This window comes from Caloenas nicobarica, chromosome 3 (assembly GCF_036013445.1).
Source record: "Caloenas nicobarica isolate bCalNic1 chromosome 3, bCalNic1.hap1, whole genome shotgun sequence".
NCBI lineage: Eukaryota > Metazoa > Chordata > Aves > Columbiformes > Columbidae > Caloenas > Caloenas nicobarica.
In genome coordinates, this window is record NC_088247.1 from 60,953,146 (window position 1) to 60,973,685 (window position 20,540).

At 39.9% G+C, this 20,540-nt stretch overlaps 1 protein-coding gene across 1 annotated transcript; it reads right to left on the reverse strand.

Annotated features, from left to right (window-relative positions):
- Nucleotides 1-7,022: 7,022 nt before the first annotated feature.
- On the reverse strand, nt 7,023-17,211 carry MTFR2 (mitochondrial fission regulator 2). Its single transcript, XM_065632341.1, has 8 exons — nt 16,997-17,211; nt 16,251-16,382; nt 15,724-15,828; nt 15,372-15,496; nt 13,193-13,410; nt 11,738-12,038; nt 9,154-9,337; nt 7,023-7,778 (listed from the first exon to the last, which is right to left on the reverse strand). The coding sequence occupies exons 1-8, from the start codon at nt 17,057-17,059 to the stop codon at nt 7,680-7,682; spliced, it is 1,227 nt and encodes a 408-aa protein (XP_065488413.1). The 5' UTR covers nt 17,060-17,211; the 3' UTR covers nt 7,023-7,679.
- Between the last annotated feature and the right edge of the window lie 3,329 nt (nt 17,212-20,540).

Genomic DNA, 20,540 nt, shown 5'->3' on the forward strand with positions numbered 1-20,540 from the left:
CAGGGTCTCTCCAATGTCCAATAAAGTCCAATCCTCTCTGAGCTAACATGGGTGTAGTTAAAAAACATGCTGGTTTTAGCAACAAGGCAGGCTTATAGTGTTCCCACTCCTACACCTCTCGGCCTTTAAGTGGTGTTGTGTACGGTACAGTCTCAAACAGCTATTTAGGGACAGACAGAAAATGAACCACAGGATAGACAAGAAAGGGCTTAAATTGGCTCTGCCACTAAAACCAATTGATCACCTTACTATATCCAGGGCTAGTTTGGGTCCCAGGCAGAGTTTTACTAAGCACCATGCAACAGCTCCATCCATGACAACTGCATTTTGTTACCAGCAGCCCCACTTCCTAAAAGCCACCTTGGGTGTCTACACAGGGCCACGCAGACCTAAACACACGAGCAAGTGAATATCACAACAGCAGATGAATTTCATGTCAGACGATTTTATGGTAATACACTTCAGACAGAAGAGTCGAATATTATACCTTAGAGGGCTCTAAATATATTGTACTATTCACAGATTAGGAAGGGGGCCTGAGTGCCATCTGAAGTTGCAACTAAAATGGAGTATTAGAATTCATACAAACAGGGATAAACAAGAGTTATACTATTATTTCCACCTCTCCTACCACCCAGAAATAAATCCTACATCACCATTTTCATACTAATCACCCCTCTCTAGAAAGTGCAAGTACAAGAGTGGGAAGTGCAAAAAAGGGTGGCAAAAAGCAACTGGAATCATGAAATGCCTCCAGAAAGTAGAGACAGAAGAAAAAAGGCTGTAGCTTCATTAGTGCCACCTATTAAAAAATTGAACATTTGGGCAGATTAAGAGCTGCTTTTTTCCCCTAATCAAAAGTAAAACAAAGTCAAGCAATGCATGTGGAAATCACTGCCACAAGAATACAGTAACCTTTAACCACAAAGCAAAACTTAAAAGAAGACATGAAGGGGGCCTCAACTCAAAAGGTACTGAGTTAAGTGGAAGCAAGGACTTGCATACAGGGGCACACCCTCCTCCCCCCGCTTTTTTACATTCTATCTTCCTTGGTCATTTCAAGTTCTCCCTTGTTAAAATTACAGAGGTTTTATTGTAATAAAACCTGTCTTTTGACTTCAGGAGAAGCATTTTCCTGAGGGCTCAGGTCAGCGTCAATTCCTGTCATACTTTTTGTTAAGCACATTTTAGAACAATATGATTTTTTTTTTTTTAAGAGATTCCTGTATACATTTAATTTTCTCAGTTTTAAGGATTCAGAGTTAAAAATATTCCTCCTCATGTTTGCTTAGGAAGGATTGTAGGAAAAGTGTCCGGACTTCAGCTGTCTTTTGCCAAATCCTCCATCTGCACAAGACCGAAACACATCATAATATAACCTCGTGTTACCAACAGCCTTCATTTTCTTCTGAACAGTCCCACTACTTCAGCCTACACGTTTGCAGGCTTTGAAATATAAACCACTAACAGAATGATCTGGCATTTTGACTATTACAGCTCAACAGTCAGATTGTATGTGAAATGCTAGATAGAAGTGGACTTTGTTTACTCGCACTGTGGTTACACTTTGGAGCACCCTAGTTACAGATCAGGTCCCCACAAGGGGTGTCGTGCTCATCACTGAAATGCACTCATTTAAATCATTCTAGTTGTAACCTCCTGTTACTGGTTAGTATTACGTTTTTCCCTGTCAGAGAAGAGGCTCTTGGTATCTTTTTTTTTTTTCTCGTCATGCATTCACAGACAAATCAGGCCACTGCAAACACATTTTCTGAACAAAACTCCTTCATAGTTTTCCAGCTGACTGTACTAGAATCTACATTCTTCTGAAGACCTAACATACTCTGGCATTATCATCATGGCTTTGCACCATCATTCCCATCTTCGTTATGTCTCACAATGTAATTTCTGTTTTTAATTATCCGTAAATTTTTTCACTTATTTCATTACTAAAAATATGAAACTGCATTAATCTAGAACCATTCCCTATAACCCTGGTAGACGTAGCTCCTTTCAGTGATTACTATTACCTGCCAGTTAATCAGTTCAACATCCATTTAACATATACTTTGTGGATAATACAAATGCTATATTTTAATTTACACTATTCTATTACAGCTATTTTTGTCAAAGACTATTAAAAAGATCTATTTTCCAATACGGTCACATGAGATCACTCCTATTGTCTTAGTACTTCCAAATCTTCAATAGGATCTCATAATACAGATTTTTTTTGCCTAGAATTGATACATGCTAATTGACTTGTTTTCACCTGGTTTACCCCACTTTTCTTAAAAAGAAAACTTGGATGGCACAATTTTTTTAATTTTCGTATTACTCTGAGTATTATTCAAAGTGAAGAAAAAAGGCTAGATTCAGCCAACCTCTTTAGAATTTGCAAATTCAAATTGCTTAAGCATCCGCAGTTTAAAGCTTTTTTTTCCTAGTGAGCAGAGTTTAACTTATTCCTCCATTAGATAATCACCTTAGTAGCAATTAGTGATCCTGCTTTTTTTGAAGTTAATACTTTTCACTTTTCCTAAAATCTATGCAATTCATGAGACTTTGATTCTTGTTTAAGCAACAGAATGGCAACAACTTCCAAATGAAAGTGCCAGTGACTGTTACCAGGTGTGATGTTCATGATCCTCTACTCATATCGGGTCAACTATTCACAATTATTGTGCTCAGTCAAGGTCTGGCTAAATACCATTTTCTTCAAAGCTACTGGGTCTTTATTGGAAGAGAAACCCGTGTGCTGGAGAATGAGAAAGGACTTGGTCCTGTTATCAAGATGCAACTTCCTACATCCATGGCTTTTATTGTGCTAGAAAGCAAAGAAAAGGGGAGCACAGGGAAGAAAAAGATTGTCTGTGAGCTTGTACAGATGTGTAGAAATAGCACAAGTTTCTGTGGGTTCCCCAGGCAACTACTGGCTTAGAGAACTGTTAACATGCTCTTCTCCTAGCAACAGCACAATAGCTTACAAAGCATGAAGCAGGATCTCCCGAATTCTGTTCATTTGGTTTACCATATGTTAATATCTCTTTCTTTTCTTTGTGACCTCAAAATCCTAATCAACATCAAAAATGATGATATCAGAGACAAACTAGGTTATAGAGTAGATTATTTGGTAGAGATCAGTCTCACCAGCAGCCTCATTGTTCCAACATAATAAAGACAAAGGATACTCTTCAAATATTAAGAAAAAGAAAAACAGGAAAAAAAAGAAGATGACAACTATGCCACTAGAGAAATAGCAAAGGCGCTGAAGATTTACTAGAAGCTGGGGGCAGGGGGGGAAAAAGACCCTGCAGAAACATAAAAAGTAAAATCTTAATATAAATTCATTTACATGCAGACAGCATATATGAGAGGAATAGAAGACGTAAGAAGCAAACACCACCAGATGAAAACCATTTGAGTGGTCAAACGGGCAGATAAGGAACAAGGGTTGTTGATAACGCTCACATTTCACCTGAGTCAATTCAAAGTACAACTTCAAACCAGCTGTTTTCCCTATCACAAAATCCTGACTTTCAGATTACTTTCCCACTGTTCATGCTGGTGAGGCAGCTCCTAACTTAACAAAATTGAAAACAAGAACATTGAGCTTGACCTCTATTCAGAAACACTTCCTCAAGGGCAAGGAAAGGGCATAACAAAAACAGCCCAGCTTATCAAGCCCGCCCCAGTAGATGACAGTCGAACATGGTATATATAAGTCAAGCAATACACCTACTAGAAAAAGCGTAATGGAAAAAGATGACTAAAATACCAGCGAGACAAAATTCAACAAGAAACTATAGAATAGGCATACAAAATCCCCCAGTATTCTAAAGGACAAAAAACCGCTCACTTCAGTAGTAGAACACACCACCAGCCTCACTGATTCATACTGCTATTTTGGAACTTTTAACACATATTCCTACAGCTCTCACTATCAAAAACCACAACAAATACAGGCTACAAACTATAAGGTGACAAAACATCGAGCAACTCTAAGGCAACAATAACATGAAGCTTACTTTGAATTTCTTCCTACTCTTCCCTTGTCCCAGCAGCTGCTGCTCAGTGGCAACTGCCTCCCAGCAAATCCAGCCGCTGTGTTACGGCATAAGTATTAAACAAAGAGAGAAGCGGGAACAATCAATATCGTTTAACTTTCCCTATTAAGTACAATGCAGAGTACTAAAGAGGAAGCACAGATGGCGAGAAGAAAAATCTTGAATGTACAAGTTCTCCACAGGTCAAGGTGTGTGCTGCAACGCAAACAGAAATTTTCTCCGATAACCATTTTACATGGGATACGAGAGGATATTTCTTCAGGAGAAGACTACTGCCAGATGAAGCTCTTCTCTAACTCACCACATAAATTCTTCTGTCTGTTTTCCTAGAAAACGAAGTAGCAGATTCAGTTTGTGAATAAGAGAATAAACTAGGCTGGTGTTGACTTTTCACTAATCCAAATACATATAAATATAGTTCACCATAACACTAGTAAGTTAGAAGCATGTATCTCTACAATTTAGTGAATACCAACAAAAAGACAAAACTATAAAGGTATTAAACTCTTGCTGTTAGACTTATTACTGACCAAACAGCATTACTTTTAAATTTAAGACTAGCAACATAGCTCTGGTGTAACACTGCTCCCTTGTGGTTAAATACACGCAGTGCATCTGCAGAATGTAACACCTATTTACGTAAATTCTTTTCAAAATTTTCAGATATATTTGATTCTAAGACATGTTTTGCTGATTAGGGGTTTACCACAACCAGTGTCAACTCCACCCTGCACACTGTGCCGGCTACCTCTCTGTTACCTAAAGAGGGACTTTACACTCCTCTTTTTCTGCTCACATACAGAAATAATCTGCTCTTAAAGCCTCCTTCAGCCTTCCAGGCAAATAGCCTGGATGAAAATGTAAGCAGAAATTAAAATGTAAAGAGGACTAGAAACATAGCTGGAACAAAAGCACCACATTGTTTTCCTTAAAAAAAAGAAGGAAAGAAATCCCCATTGCAGGAGAGATCCTGCTGACAGGACTACTGGGGAAAATAATGAATATCAAAAGAAAGGCCTTTTGATTATTATAATTAGCCATCAGAACTAATTCTCTAAACAAAGAATACCGTGGAAACTAACGTCCAGTACAACCAAAAGTGTCTCTCAGCTAAATAGCTAAATTAGAGCTAGATAAAACAGTATTGTCACTGAGCAATTCAGTCAGGGACCTCATGTAAACAAGGTTACTTGTAGGTAAACAGGGCAGAGATAACCTAAGTTGCTTCCAAACTGTTGATACAAATGTTTTAGTCAAAGAAAATAAGATGACAAAGCCATGTTTCCATTAGTTCTGAAAGAGAAAAATCTCTGCAATGGTTGATAACCTTTTCATTACTAAACATCGTTGTCTAAGTTTTGCCATTTCTTGGTATTGAAAACTGTCAGATGTTACCAGGTGCCACCCACAGACTTCTCAGGGTATTACCAGGCTTAATGCCTAATCTAATTTACATCTGGAACCACATAAAACAAAGAATCTGTTCTCGTAACAAGTGTAGGTGCTATATAGTTGGAAAAAAAAAATTAAAAATCACATGGACCATAACATTCTTTTCCCTAAGGAAGTAGATCAGCTATGTAAACTATATTACTACATCCAGATCAGACTTTGACACAAAAGTCAGAGATTGTACCCAACAACCTGAAGGGTCACATAGCTTACTGAAATTTGCAGATGTTTCTGACATCTGACACTAGATCCTTGGCTTAAGAGATACTAAGAAATTTTTGAGGGAATTCCCTCCCAAATGAAAAGATGACATTTCTAAATCCAAAATTCCCACTGCAAAACACTCCTGCAGGCCAAACTTGTAAAATTATGAACTCTGTAGAGAACAGAAAACACATACAACTCCAAAACAATAGTTCTTCCTGAAGAGCATAAACTGCTGGTCACATAAAGCAATCAAAGTCATAGCGCTTTTGCAGCAAAACCAGAGCTTTGCAGATTAATTCAGTCTCTCACAGCAAGAATTCAGCCTTCACGTTTGTCAGTCGCAACAGAAGGACCACAAACCTCGAGATGCCCTGGATCTCCGAAAGCCGGTATAACGCAGGAGATAACTCACCACACTGCAGACACCGAGCGAAAGGGACCCAATCCAGAGGCTTCACGCGCACCAGGACTCACCTGCCCTCGTGCCCCTTGTGCAGGCACCGCATGGGCCTCCTTCAGTGTTGCTCTCTGCTGTCCTCCTGCATCAGCGACCAGAGCAGGAGACAAGGCAGGTGGAGCTTTGGCAAAAGAGGTGACCCTGCAAAGGAGAGGGCCAAGCTGCCTGCTCTGTACAGATGTCACAGCAGTTGTCAAATTTAGGTAGAGAATGCAGCAAACGTGTATTTTGAAAGAGGAAAGAAAGGGAAGGTCCAACTGTTATGGACTGAGAGGAATGGGAGAATGTCATAAAGTCCAATAATTCGTGAATTCAAAAAAAAAAAAATCTAGATGACATTTTAGAAGTATAAAATAGCAAGTCACTTAAGCTCCACTTTTAGTCTAAAGATAACTTTTAAAACTAAAACAGAAGTATAGGATTTGCACAGTAATTTCTTACAACTGTGCAAATAAGTCTCAGCAGCAAGAGGGAATCCAGCTGCCAGTCTGCTCTGTGCACGTGGGCAGGGAAATAGAAGACACACAGGATATACAGTCTAACTGATGGGATTTGGGTTTTATATATCAGGATCATTAGACAAAAGATTAAGTGAAGGATGCTATTGTAAGCAAGAGATTGAAATAAATTTGTAAACAAGGGACTCCAAGTACTCTGGCAGGAAAAAAAGTAAGCTCTATTTTAATTCATTTTAGATAATACAATCTATTTAAGTTGGTCAGCTCTTGAGATACAAAAAGTCTGCAACACAAAACACCACTACCACACACAGCTATGATATAAAGAAAATTTTATTTCATAAATTCTTGTGACTTCATGTGGAGAACCCAAGGAGGGAGTTAAGGTTTATTTACATACGGAATTCAGACTATTCGCTAGCAGATCTCTCTACAAGGTCTTTTTTATCTCAGAACACAACTCCCCAGTATTATCGGCATTTAACAGACAGCCTGCAGTTTCCTTACAGCATGACGGATTTTCACAAACATAGAAGTCTATCTACTGCCCCAAAATAAGTTAGAATACTGTTTGCACATGGAATATGGAGTTGCATCAGTAAACTACAAAGAAAACTGAGGCAACTATATCATTCTAATGAAACAGTATTAGCTGCCATTAATTACATACAGTCAGTTACATATAACACACCAACAAGAAGTCTGCACTTCTTCATATTTTACACTGAACTGCAAACAAAGTGCACACCTCAGCTGCCACACCAATAATTATTTTTCTTTCACACACACACTTATTGCCTGCATCTCCCAGGTTTCAAACACACTGCACCATAGCAATAAAAACCTTGTTTTGGCTGTGTGTATCACATTCACAAGTTTGGCTGCTGGGAAACAAAGGAGAAGGAAGAGGCAATTTTAGAAACTCTGCAACCCAAACTTCAACAGCATGGGAGAGACATGTCCTAGAACATATTACAGCATCTTACAGGAATTTCAAAGTGGACCTGCCACTTATACACACTATGAAGTTTCTGTCAGTTAAATATGAGCTCTCACTTTCCACGTTGATACCTGATTAACTTCATCAGTTCTTATAAGGCTCGATTTTGCATTTGGCTTCAGACTGCAACGTCCAACCTGGGCAGCAGGGATGGAATTAAACAAAATTATACCCATGACAAATGAATGAGAAGGTATTTACAAGAGACAGTTTGGAAGAGTTGTTGCACTTAACTTAGGAAAAATAAAATAGTAAGTCTGTGCAATTGCTTTTAGTACATTTTTTCTTCAAAACACTCAAGGGTAAACAATCAGAAGCTTGATTACAAGCTGTTCCAACTTTGTATGTATTATAGAATCACGTATATCAGCTATGAAATGCAATGGTCTGCAGCATCCAAAATACAAGCCTGGTTGTTTTTAACAAGTTTCTAAGTTTTCCTTTGGGAAAAAAAAGTCCACAGGGAAATTTATTAAGACTGCACCAGAGAGGTTAACTCATGACAGTCTGCAAAATAAAAGAAATACTTGTGGCAGCTGAAATTAAAAAAAAAAAAAAAAAAAAAAATTCTAGCTGGAAATAGAAACATACACCTTAATTTTGCTTAAATTTTCAGCCAGGCAGCTAGCCACGCATATATGCGGCCTTCAAAGAATGTCTGGTTTTCCGTGATATGCTTTGCATTATTATTTTCCTCTATTATGCTAACAAAAGCCAGCCTTTGTATCTCACTCGTAAGATACAAAGATAAACAGAGAGACACAGTTTTAATTACTGCCACCTATTTCTGTCTATCCCCTCTAAGCAGTTTTGAGGTTTGTGGAAGTCTCTAACAAATAATCAACAGTACTGTTGGACTCTAAGTTGAAGTAGCTTGTACAGGCTGCTCCACAGAAACCAGCGCTCAGGATCACCTCAGCCCGACGGCTTTTTCTGCTGCACTTTTCTTGTTCATAGAAAAACCTGTATTTTTCATGGGCTTTGCAACAGTGTTCAGAATCACACCTCATTCTCGGTAAAGATGCAAACTATGGAAATTATGCTACCTCAAAGAAAAATATTAAAGCCAATGCTTTCGTTTTAATTTCTGAACCCATAGCATGTGTTGGTCAGACCTCTCTGTACCGTCCTAGCATGTTTATTGGTAAAATTAATTACTCATCAAGTAGTTAGTATTCCTAACTAGGCACAGTTTCTATGTGTGGATACTTGCCAGTTACCGTCAAAGCAAATGTCCATAGTTCAATCAACTATGAGCTGAATTCTGAAGGTCAGTCTTCTAAAGTTTTTCCTCTTGGAGCATCTAGAGGTGTATTTACCAGTCTAAATCCACCCAATATAATTAATCTTTGAGGTTCTCTGCCTTGACTAATACTTGAAAAAAGCAACTACCTAGGCTGATGGCTTAAAAATAATGCAGAAAATACGTAGACTCTTAAAAAACCTACAACTATCAATGGAAACAGCAATCACTTCAAGAACATAAGAACACATTCTTACATAAAAACATACCAGTGGGATCTCTGGACTAGAAAATGGGGAGCTTTCAAAAGATTGATTTTCTTTGTCCAGGGAATCATCTTCATCATTTCTATGTGCAAATTTCTGCTTTAGTGCATGAGTTAGTACAGCAACTGGATCCCAACCTGAACTTTGCCTCTTTTTGGGTCTAGAAAGAGGAGTACCTCCGGGTGACCTATTAAAAAAAAAAAAAAAAGAAAATTGTCTCCTGCCCGCAATCCTGTGCTGAGTGATCTAAAATCCAGAAACACAACTTCTGTATACACCCTATCCTATAAATCCTTGATTACACAAACAATGCTGCTAATGTTACTTTACAGAAATTCACCGAACAGGACTAATACAAGTACACCCAACAACTTGTCAGCCAGATTCTGAGCTTGAAAATATAACTTGATGCTGTTCCATAAAGAGAAATGGCAGTAAATTAACACAAAATATTAGAGTAATACAAATAACTAATGAGGAAAAAAGCAAAATGTGCAGTTCTCATAGCAGGTCTCATTTGTAAGTTATATTAAGGTATGTTAGTGGGAATCTCCCACTAACATTTTTCATAACCATTGTGAACATAATTTGGTTTAAACTTTGTTAATTTTAAGTTCAGAACAGAGTGCCTTTCTATGGTCTCACAAGAAAGAACAAACTTATAAAATTCCTCAGAGCAATTACATTTAAAGAAAACAACCACTTCATTTAAGTCAAATATGTAGCCAGGTGACCATAAAATCCCACTGATAAACCACACTTGAACTCAAGTTCCATTACTAAACAAAAACACACAAACAAACAAAAAAACCAAAATCATCCAAAGAAAAAAAATCATCATCAGATTCGGCACAAAGGTTTCAAAGACAGTTTTTTCCCTCCAAATGAGCACCTGAGCATCCAAATATGACAATTTTATGGGCAAGAATTTAAAAGTAGAGTTTGCATTTTAATTTAGAAAAAAAATGTTATTTTCAAATTAAAAAAAAAATAAATCAAAAGATAGCAAAGAGATGCAAAATCAAAACAGGACCTGCATCCCAAAGCCTAACCAACGTGCAAATTAGTGACTAGTCCAAGAAAATGAATCATATGAAAGGCTTCCTAACCATTGAGATATTTTAAATAAGTAAATCTAGAGATATTCACACTTCTGCTAGTAAGGTGCTACCTCCAGGCCAATAAATTATTGTACCTATTAACACCTACAGACAGCACTGAGCTCAAAGTCTGGCAGTTACAGCAGACATCACTTAACATGAAAGTTAAAAAGATTAATTTCACCCTTCCTATAAAAACCAAGCTGTTAGAGCACTTGCCCAATGTATAAGCTGGTGCTCAGGTGGTAGAAACTGGGACCTCCAGACTCACAGCTTCTGAGAACAGAGGTCTTCCCTTTACCGTGCACACATTAAACTACTGTCAAGACTACTGCCTGAGAGATGACAGCAATTTTGATCATCACCACTCTCTCCAACAATATAAATCCATTATTCAGCTAAGTTCTGCCTTCAGGATACAGGTAGATTCCTAAATCCAGAAAGTATTTCAGATGCACACCTGCCACTTCCTACTAATTATGTGGCTGCTCAACATGATAGTTGGTAAAACTGTCCACCTGAATATTTCACTTTCTCCATTGACCATATATGGAATTATATGGAAGAAAATCATATATAAGGAAACACACAGGTTTACCTAAGTGCACTTTATGTTGGCTTTACTCCGAAAAATCTTATCAAAAGGGTAAAGGTACCGTTTAGAATTGCATATAGATAATTTGCCCAAGACTCGTGCTAATTATTTTCAGGGATAAAGCCCACAGTTAAGAGAATGCTGAAATAAGAATGCAGTAAGTTTTGGTAAGTGACATTCTTCCCACATTACAAGTTCCAAATATTCATTAGAGACTCAATTGTTCTTATATACTTTTTCAACTCAAAAGCTTCAGAAAAGACATCTGACAACCTCTATTACAACTAGCACAGCAACACTGACCCTAAGAGGTATTGCAGTCTTTAGTAATGCAATTTTGTAACATGTCAGCTGTGCTTACTCAGAATGGTACTCCATTAAAAATATTTATAATTCAGCTTCACTATTGAAATACAAATTTACAAAACATTTTCAATAAAAGATACAGCATGTATTCTAACACTTCAATGCCAGAAACAGAATACTTTGGGTACATTAACAGTGGTTTTCCAATGTTTGCCCAAGGATTTGTCCTTTCACAGTGAAGGCAAAGTTTATTTGTTCAGATCAATTTCCTGTGACTGTGTAGGCAACTTTTCAAGTGATCTCCAGACAGCAATATAGCCACTTATCCACACCAACCTGAGATTTGTATACTAAAGCAGCAGACTAGTTTTAAATGCTGTGATATTCCGTGTCTTTTAAATGCATCTAAAAGCCATGTCACAAGTGTCTATATTTCAAGCTGTAAACTTAGAAGTTGCCAACTTAAGTTTGTCGGCAGTAGCTGCCCATTAAATGATGTTTCACACTGGTGTTCTCTGGTGCTGCTTAAGTGCTGCGATGCTTACACAGGCTTGGCTCATTCAGACACACATTTAATTCAACCCACCTCTCAGTAGCTCTCAGCTGAACTTTGTTTAGGTCTTTCAAAACATCCATCATACTAGGAATGGTCTTTGTCCTCTGGGGATCAGCACTATCGGCTGCAGTTGAACCACTGTTTCTTGTAGCACGACGTTGTTTTATAAGTTCAATTGCCGAATTCCTAGCATCAAGACCAGATGGTGCACCAGAAGGAAGCGGAGGAGGCGAGGGGATTACAAAGTGATTGTGAGACACAGACAATGGTGTAGAAGTCATGGCTGGCACTGGGTAAAATCCATCTGGAGTGCTGAATGTTTTAAAGAGTTCTGGATGCAATTATAAAAGAAAAATAGTGATTTTATTTTTAGTAAGTGTACCTTCAATTAACAATATTAAGCAACACCTAGGATGACTCCGTTTTAAGTCAAGACAAGACAGCCCTCTTAGGGCACTTTCTCACACACCTCACACATTGTAACACAGAAGAATTATATTTAAAACAAACAACATAATTTACTTCAAAGTCACAGATTAAGAACACATGAAATAATGGATCTGAGGTGTCTTGTGCTGCCATGATTTTCTGCATTTGCCTTCAATCTAAGCACTATATAAATCAGCAAAGCAGCACTGCAACAGCAAAGCAGCCTGCTACTACATAGTCCGTTCTCAGTGGTCTGAATGTTAGAATACCCCGCATGAAGCAAAGATAACCACAAAATATGTAAAGCAGACTGCAGCACTGACCATGATGGAGAACAGACAAAAGAGCCAACAGAACACCTAAATGAGCACAGAGGTGCCTGCAATATTTAAGTTCACTTGGCACAGCACGCACAAATGTAACTCACTCATGCCAGTTCAAATGTTTCAACAATCACACTGCAAGTAAGACAATCAAGATCTCACCACTTTCTTTTCTTGAGGGGGGAATTAAAAAATAAAAAAATAAAAAAGAAAATAAAAATCACAAGACAGTCTGTCTCCAACCCGAACTTCAATCTTTGATACTCTCTCTAGTGGCTGTTGACATAACTATTGCAGTATTTGCTTTTGTTAAAACACCTGAACCTGACTTCCTTGGAATACTTTTTTTATCTATTATTTTGACAACTTGTCAGAAACAGTACAAAACCCAAAAATATATAATTAATAGTCCGTAACCTTTTAAAGTAGTAATTGGTAGTCTATGGACAGTGTTGTTACTAAGCTTCTTCACAAACATGGAAATGAGTATAAAGATCAGTTAGGATCAGCTACATTCAAAACTGGCATACAGGCCATGAAAAAAAAGTGGATGGCTGCAGTGCCAAACACCAAAAAGAGACACAAAATACTATATCCTTTAAATTTTGTTGGTATAACTTCATTTAGAGAAATTAAGAGGTGTTCTCTATTGACATCAGACACAGCAAGCTGTGAGCAAGCACTCTAAAGCAAAAAAAGGAACACTGGTCTGCTTCAAACAAGAAGGGCTTACGAGACGGAACGCTTCCCAATGTTTGCGCTGAAACGATCGCAGCAATCTGCGTGCGAAGAAAGGTCAGCTCATCTTCAAGCGCAGAAATCTTCTGAAGGGCTACTTGATCAACAAGGCTGTCCTTTTGTGTACTGTTTTTTGGAACACTTTTTATTGCATCTACAGATGGATGTAGGTCACAATAAGCTGTACTTTTTTCTTTTCTCCATAATTCAGTCCTAGAAAGCAACAAAAGATACAGTTTCAAAAGGCTCAGCCAGCAATGGAAACCTCAAAACTTACTGTCTGCTCAAGCAAGTTATCATCATTGAGCAAGCCATAAGTTCACAAACTATTTAAGAAAACACTACGCTTTTAACAACTTACAACCTTTAAAATAGTTTTTAAGTCTCCCTTTGCTCAGATACGATGCAGATCTTTGAAAAGGCATCATAAAAATAGTCAGATAATCTACTCAGGGATAGATTATGCATTGTAAGCTCACAATGTAAGACTGAGCTGTTATTATTCAATACCTATTAGACTGAAACCATAAAGGGAGGATCTCCCTCCTCTCTACCTGAAACATTAGATAGGAAAGGCAGGGAAGGTCATACAATAATGATCTCTTAATTCAGCTTCACACACTTTAGCCATTTATCAAACTCTATCACTCTAAAAGGTCAACACTGCAAGCAGGAAAGAAGTTGCAATCTTTCAGAAAATGTATTGGAGAATAATAATGAATTTTAATACACACTTACAAAATAAGACACACATCTTCTGTAAGCTACGTATGCTACAAGTCTCAGGTTTTAATTTTAAAAACTGTTTGAAAGCTGTGCCTAAAAAAATAACCTCAAAATATAGAATGAGTATAAACTGAAACTATCAGAAATTCATTGTAAAATAAAGAAAGAAACTAAATTTATTTTTTTCAAGATGCACTAAGTTTTTTGATTGAAACAAAACCAGACATTTTCCCTTATGTCAATCATCCTTTTACTTCAAATCAGACCTGCAGCACTGCTTTCCAATATGCCAAAATCCCTTGCTCTTCATGCTGGCTCAGAAGGAAAAGATATCAGTTAGAATACTTCTTCTCTACAAATGTCCCACAGAGCCAGGAGAGGAGGAGGAAGGAAAAAAAAAAAAAGGAAACAACAAAAGAATGAACTTTCATGGATCTGTGAACCAGCTAAAGAACAGCACAAGCAAGACACAACGGGGCGCAGTTCCTTTTAACAATATTCTCACTCTTCCAGTATTTTACAGCTGCTGCAAAAAAGCCTTCCATAATTCAAGAGTAACATCTCAGGAATAATAAGATGAAACATGACTTTATCAAAACTTCCTAATAAAAAGTGGGTAATTTCATCAATTTCTTGTAGTTTCATTACCAGCAAGCACCGCAAAGATCACAAACATATGCCAATATGAAGGAGAATTACACTGTGTGATACAGATGTAGTACAAGACAATACAACTGTCCAAATGTTAATCTTGGTTCTGGCTGACTCATCCTCTGCTTTTGAACATATCCTTTAGAGGAACACTAAGACAACTTTCTACTTCTTCTCTAGTGAGGGGAAAAAATGAAAAGACTTGTATACTACTTGTGTCTGCAAATTCCTGGAAAATTTGTCATTTCACAATACTTGTAATTTTTTAAAATTGTAATGATATTTTCCTTTAGCACTCCATAAAAGCTAGAAAAAATTATATAAACTATATTTAAGGTAAATTTTTAAAGTAATTACGTTTTTCTTTCCATCAAAGCAACCATCAAGGTTCACACACATAGCACTGTAGTAACCAAAGTCAAAAGGAGATGTTTAAGTAATTTTTCTTGTTCTCCCCTTTATAACATTTATCAAAATGCTTGTAAACTAAAAGGATAAGAATAACCTTATTGTATGTTGCAATACACAAGTTCCTCTTAAACTCCATCTCTCACAAATTACTTTGTGAGTGAAAACAAATTAAAATACTAGTAATGCATTTGATGTGTTATTAGGAAGAGAAAACAGAGGAGTCAGTTTCAGAAATCTTTCACATAAGAATACTTTACACAGTAAGAATTTTAAGGCAAGCAGGATCTGCATCTCCCTGAAAGGGCTAGGAAAAAAAAATAAAAAGAAGGGAAGATATTGGTTACTTTTATTACTCCTTTTTATGCGTATAGTCTACTTTTACTTACCTAAGTCTAGTATATGCTTGTCCCTCATCATTTGCCACCCACAGGACATCAGCAAATGATGGAGCTACAGGAGCTGGAGCTCTACTTTGTTCATGGTAACCCAATGGACTTGGGTCTTGAACAAGCTAAAAACAAACAAGGAAAAAAAAAGTATTAAGAGAAACCAGATTCAGCACATACTACAAGTTCTGCCTCAGCAACAGCAATTTTTAAACAGTGCTGTAAACAAGTTGATAACAGTGAGCATAAAGACACAACACAAGAGTTACATAAACTAAAAAGAACAGGAAAGCTATCGCTAATTAAGAAACCAGAAAACTTAAATAGTTGAAGTATAACAATAATCACTTACTTGAAAATAAGGTCTTGGGTAGGGCTTTAAGGAAAGAATTGTCCCAATTCTACGGACAACACTTCGAGTAGATCCATATTCCTTCTTTTGGTAAACAGATATGACCTAAAAATCAGAATACCTTTTAAACTGAGAAGGAAAACCAAAGCCTTCCATTCTTATAATCAAAGTTGTTAAGCAATTTAATGTTATATGCAATAAAATATAATGCAGTTAGGTTAATATAACTTTTCAATTTAACTTCTTAATACACTCGTCAAGCTGATAGTTCAAAGAGGCCTACACTGGTTTTAACAGAGTGTTTCCAAAACACTGCCAAGATACAGGCTGTGTGTATATATATATACACACGCACACAGAGCCTGTACCTAGTATATGCTAGAGTGGCACAAAGAATGTAGCAACTACAGCATGTAGACAGTCGTATTCTAAGCTATAGACAAAAGTGCACATTTGAGTAACCATTTGCATCCATATAAACCTCAAGGAAAAAAAATTAGCCAAGAAATTAAATAAGTTTAATGTACCTTGACTTGACACTTCCTTAGGACTGCATATAACTGCTGGAAATGCCTTCTTGATGCAATTGCTGAAGGCAGGCATGTTCTGATTGTATGACTGATACTCCTGCCGAATACGCGACTTTCCAAAAACATGGCCTGTCAAAACAAACAAGAACCCCCGACAACGAAACAAGAGAGTAATCGGGATAGCTCTGCCAAACTAACACTCCTAGAGGTGCTGCAGTAGTTTCACATAAGTAAACTAAGGATTTCCTGAGGACGAGGCGCAGCAGCGCCTCAGCCAGAGACCCATCAGTGCAGAGCTGCCCATCAACTCCCGCCGTCACACCAGCCCCGGCCCTGCCGCAGTTCACCTCTCCCGTTTCCCACACAATAACGTTTCCCAGGCCTCTGAAAACACAGGATTAGCCGCTACTCGGGGATCTTTATACAGCCTTTCATTTAAAACAGCAAAACATTAACAGCTAAAGTTACTGGTTTCTTCTTTTTCCTGTTCAGATAAAAAAGAACCCCTTGAACAGCGGCATCAGAACAGCGACCCCACGAAGCCCCGCATGCGGGCAACGCGCCTCATTACACCCGCGAAGCTTTCCCGCAACCACAGACCCCACGGTGCCCCCGGGGCGCAGCCCGCCCGGCCGCGGCGGCCCCGAGGTGGCGCCGCTCCGCCCCCGACCCACAGCGGCTGCGGACCAGCCGCCCCGCACTAGCGGCTCTCCAGCCCCTCCAGCCCCGCCTCGGGGCCTCACCTGCTCGGGCGGCCAGCCGAAGTACTCCAGCACCCGCCTGAGGAGATCCAGCACCAGCGCCATGGCCGCCGCGCCCGCTGCAGGGCGGAAGGGAGAGGTGGCTGCCCCCCGCGGGCAGGGACACGGCGCCGAGCAGCGGCACTCCGGCCTCACCAGAAGCAGCCGGCGCCCCCCTCTTCCGCGGGAGCCGCCAGCGGGCAGGGGAGAGCCCGCACGCCTCCTCTTCTCAGGCCGCGGCCGACGCGGGGAGAAACCGCCCCGCAGCCCGCCCGGGCTGACAGCGCCAACCAGGAGCAGGGGCTGGACAGAAAGGAAATCAGGCCAATAGGAAGTAGCCGTGCTCAGCGCAGAGCCAATGAGGGGGCGAGGGTGGGCGGTGCTCGCGGGGGCTGTCGGGAGGGGCGCACATTTGAATGCCGCCGCCACGCCAGGCGGGCGCTGCGGGGGGTTCGACCGCCCCCCGCCTGAGGGACGCGGCCGGGGGCAGCCCCGCGGCCGGGCGGGGATGGCAGACTGCTCTGCGCCAGGGCCAGCGGCTCCTCCGTGACACACACTGCCTGGTGAGTGGCTTCCAGTGAGCGTGGCCGGGGTGTGCTGAGCTGGGGGGATACAGCACCGAGGCAATTCCATACGGCAGAAGGATGCGAGTTATTCTACCCCCGGGAAAATCGAAACTTCAGTGCGTGCCACAGCAGAGGTCATACCCAGTAACAGAGAAAACTCGGCAGGGCAACAGGACATGACCAAATTCATGATGAGTCAATGTTAAAGAGCTAAACTTAAGCAACCTAAACCACATTGTTTATGTAGTAAACTTCTAACTAGTTAATCCAGAGAACTAAAAAGCAAGATAGGGGTACAGTTTCAATACACAAAGTGTCCTCGAAACACAGATGCTACCTGGTAGCATCTGACCAAACTGAGCTCACTTCACAATAAATTTGGCTTTGGACACTCTACTTGCTCACAATAGCGCCTATTTATCTTCTTGACACTTCTGCTGTTTTGCTTAAGAAACTCTGAAAACTTAAAGAAAGCCAGCAGGTAACAAAGTAAGCACTTCTACTCAGAAGAAATAACACCTTTTTCCTCCAGCTATGCAATTAGCGTTATATCTTCGTAACTACATGTTCTTTCAAAGATAAAATTGTACTCTTCCCAGTAATACTAATTTCAAAGCTTTCAAGAAATTAAATTATTCTGGGGCCAGTATTATTCAATATATTCATCAGGGACTTGGATGAGGGAATCGAGTGTACTATCAGCAAGTCTGCTGATAACACCAAGCTGGGAGGAGTGGCTGACACACCAGAAAGCTGTGCTGCCATCCAGAGAGACCTGGGCAGGCTGGAGAGTTGGGCAGGGAAAAATTTAATGAAATATAACAAGGGCAAGTGTAGAGTCTTGCATCTGGGCAGGAACAACCCCAGGTTCCAGTATAGGTTGGAGAATGACCTATTAAAGAGCAGTGTAGGGGAAAGGGACCTGGGGGTCCTGGTGGACAACAAGATGACCATGAGCCAGCACTGTGCCCTTGTGGCCAAGAAGGCCAATGCCATCCTGGGGTATATTAGAAGGGGAGTGGTTAGTAGGTCAAGAGAGGTTCTCCTTCCCCTCTACTCTGCCCTGGTGAGACCTCATCTGGAACACTGTGTCCAGTTCCGGGCCCCTCAGTTCAAGAAGGACAGGGAACTGCTGGAGAGAGTCCAGCACAGGGCCACAAAGATGATTAAGGGAGTGGAGCATCTCCCTTATGAGGAAAGGCTGAGAGAGCTGGGTCTCTTTAGCTTGGAGAAGAGGAGACTGCGGGGTGACCTCATTAATGTTTATAAATATATAAAGGGTGAGTGTCACAAGGATGGAACCAGGCTCTTAGTGACAACCAACAGTCAGACAAGGGGTAATGGGTTCAAGCTGGAACACAAGAGGTTCCACTTAAATTTGAGAAGAAACTTCTTCTCAGTGAGGGTGACGGAACACTGGAACAGGCTGCCCAGGGAGGTTGTGGAGTCTCCTTCTCTGGAGACATTCAAAACCCGCCTGGACACCTTCCTGTGTAACCTCATCTAGGTGTTCCTGCTCTGGCAGGGGGATTGGACTAGATGATCTTTGAGGTCCCTTCCAATCCCTAACATTCTGTGATTCTATTAGACATTTTCTTTATTCACATTTAGAGGTGTGTCCCAGCAACAGTTCTCTAACTGCACCACTTAGTTGCGATGCAACTGTTGCTGCCTTTTCCTGTAGTTGCTATTATCAATAACCTGTCACATGGACTGACTCTCTAAGACCAAACACGCAGGAGAAACAGCACTGCTACAGAAGCTGTAACAACAGCATAAAGCTGCTCTAGAGGCCTAGGAAGGTTTAAGCTTGAGTAGAGGAAGGGCAGGACTTTTTAATGGATATTTTGAAAAACTGTACTACAGTACTTGCCTTAACAAAAGGTACTTCTCACCCACTCCTCTAACACCTTCTTACTAAGGCAGGGGAAACACCCACACGCAGTTCTACCACAAAGCTAGGAAGAGGCAGGGTTGCAAAAGCAACAGCAAAACTGAGTTGATTTAGTTTGACTGCACGACCACCACTAACAAGCTGCTTTGGAACTGGAGGTGCCAGTTGGGAATTCATACAGAAATGCTTCAAGTCAGCAAGTACAAGTCGGAAAAGTACAGGTGGGACCTGCAGGATCTCCTTAACAAAAGGATTTTGTGAAAGGCCAGCAGCTTTACAAAATGAGAAGTGCCATGGGGCTTAAGATCCGCTGCAGCCTTTACATCTGGAGGTAAATGAAAGCTAGGCAACAGCTCTCCTGAAGCACCAGCACGGCAAAAACAATGCAGGAGAGCTTTAGTCATCCACAGCTGTGCTACTGGTTGCTCCTGGGAACTAACAGGATGTGAGATCTAATTCCAAACTAAGAAACTGAATGAGTACAAAGTCTAGACTAACAGTACAGCTAATGGATTCTTGGGTTGGTTGGGGTTTTTTTTGTTTGTTTTGTGGTTTTGTTTAATTGCCTAGTGAAATTAATCTCTGATATTCTCTGAACTGCAGGCGTAACTTCTAACTTCGTAAGCACACCACACAGAGATGAAGCAGATTCATAAACTCCTTCATTGCTGGAAAGCAATGTGTCAAAATGAATTACTGAACTCAAAATGCATTTTATACCAGTAGAATGCTCCAATTTTTTTTTCTGCAGATCCTATGATGCTCTTTACCCTCTAACAAGAGGGACGCTAAATGCACTGAAATTCCATTCACAAGTCATACAACTACTTCAGTAGCACCACATGAAGACCTCAAAACATGTTTTTTCTTATGACAACAGTGAAAATTCAATGTTCATGCTGAAGGACCAGTAAGTGCTGGAGCATTCATTTTGGATTTAAAAAAAATAAACTCCCACATAGTTTGTTCCTTATAGATCTCTGATAGACTGCAACTTGCATCTTCAACTAGATTATCTTAAATCAAGCAGGTCTCTAAATAAGTGAGTTTATGGCTGTCACCATGTATTCTGTAATCAACAAATGAC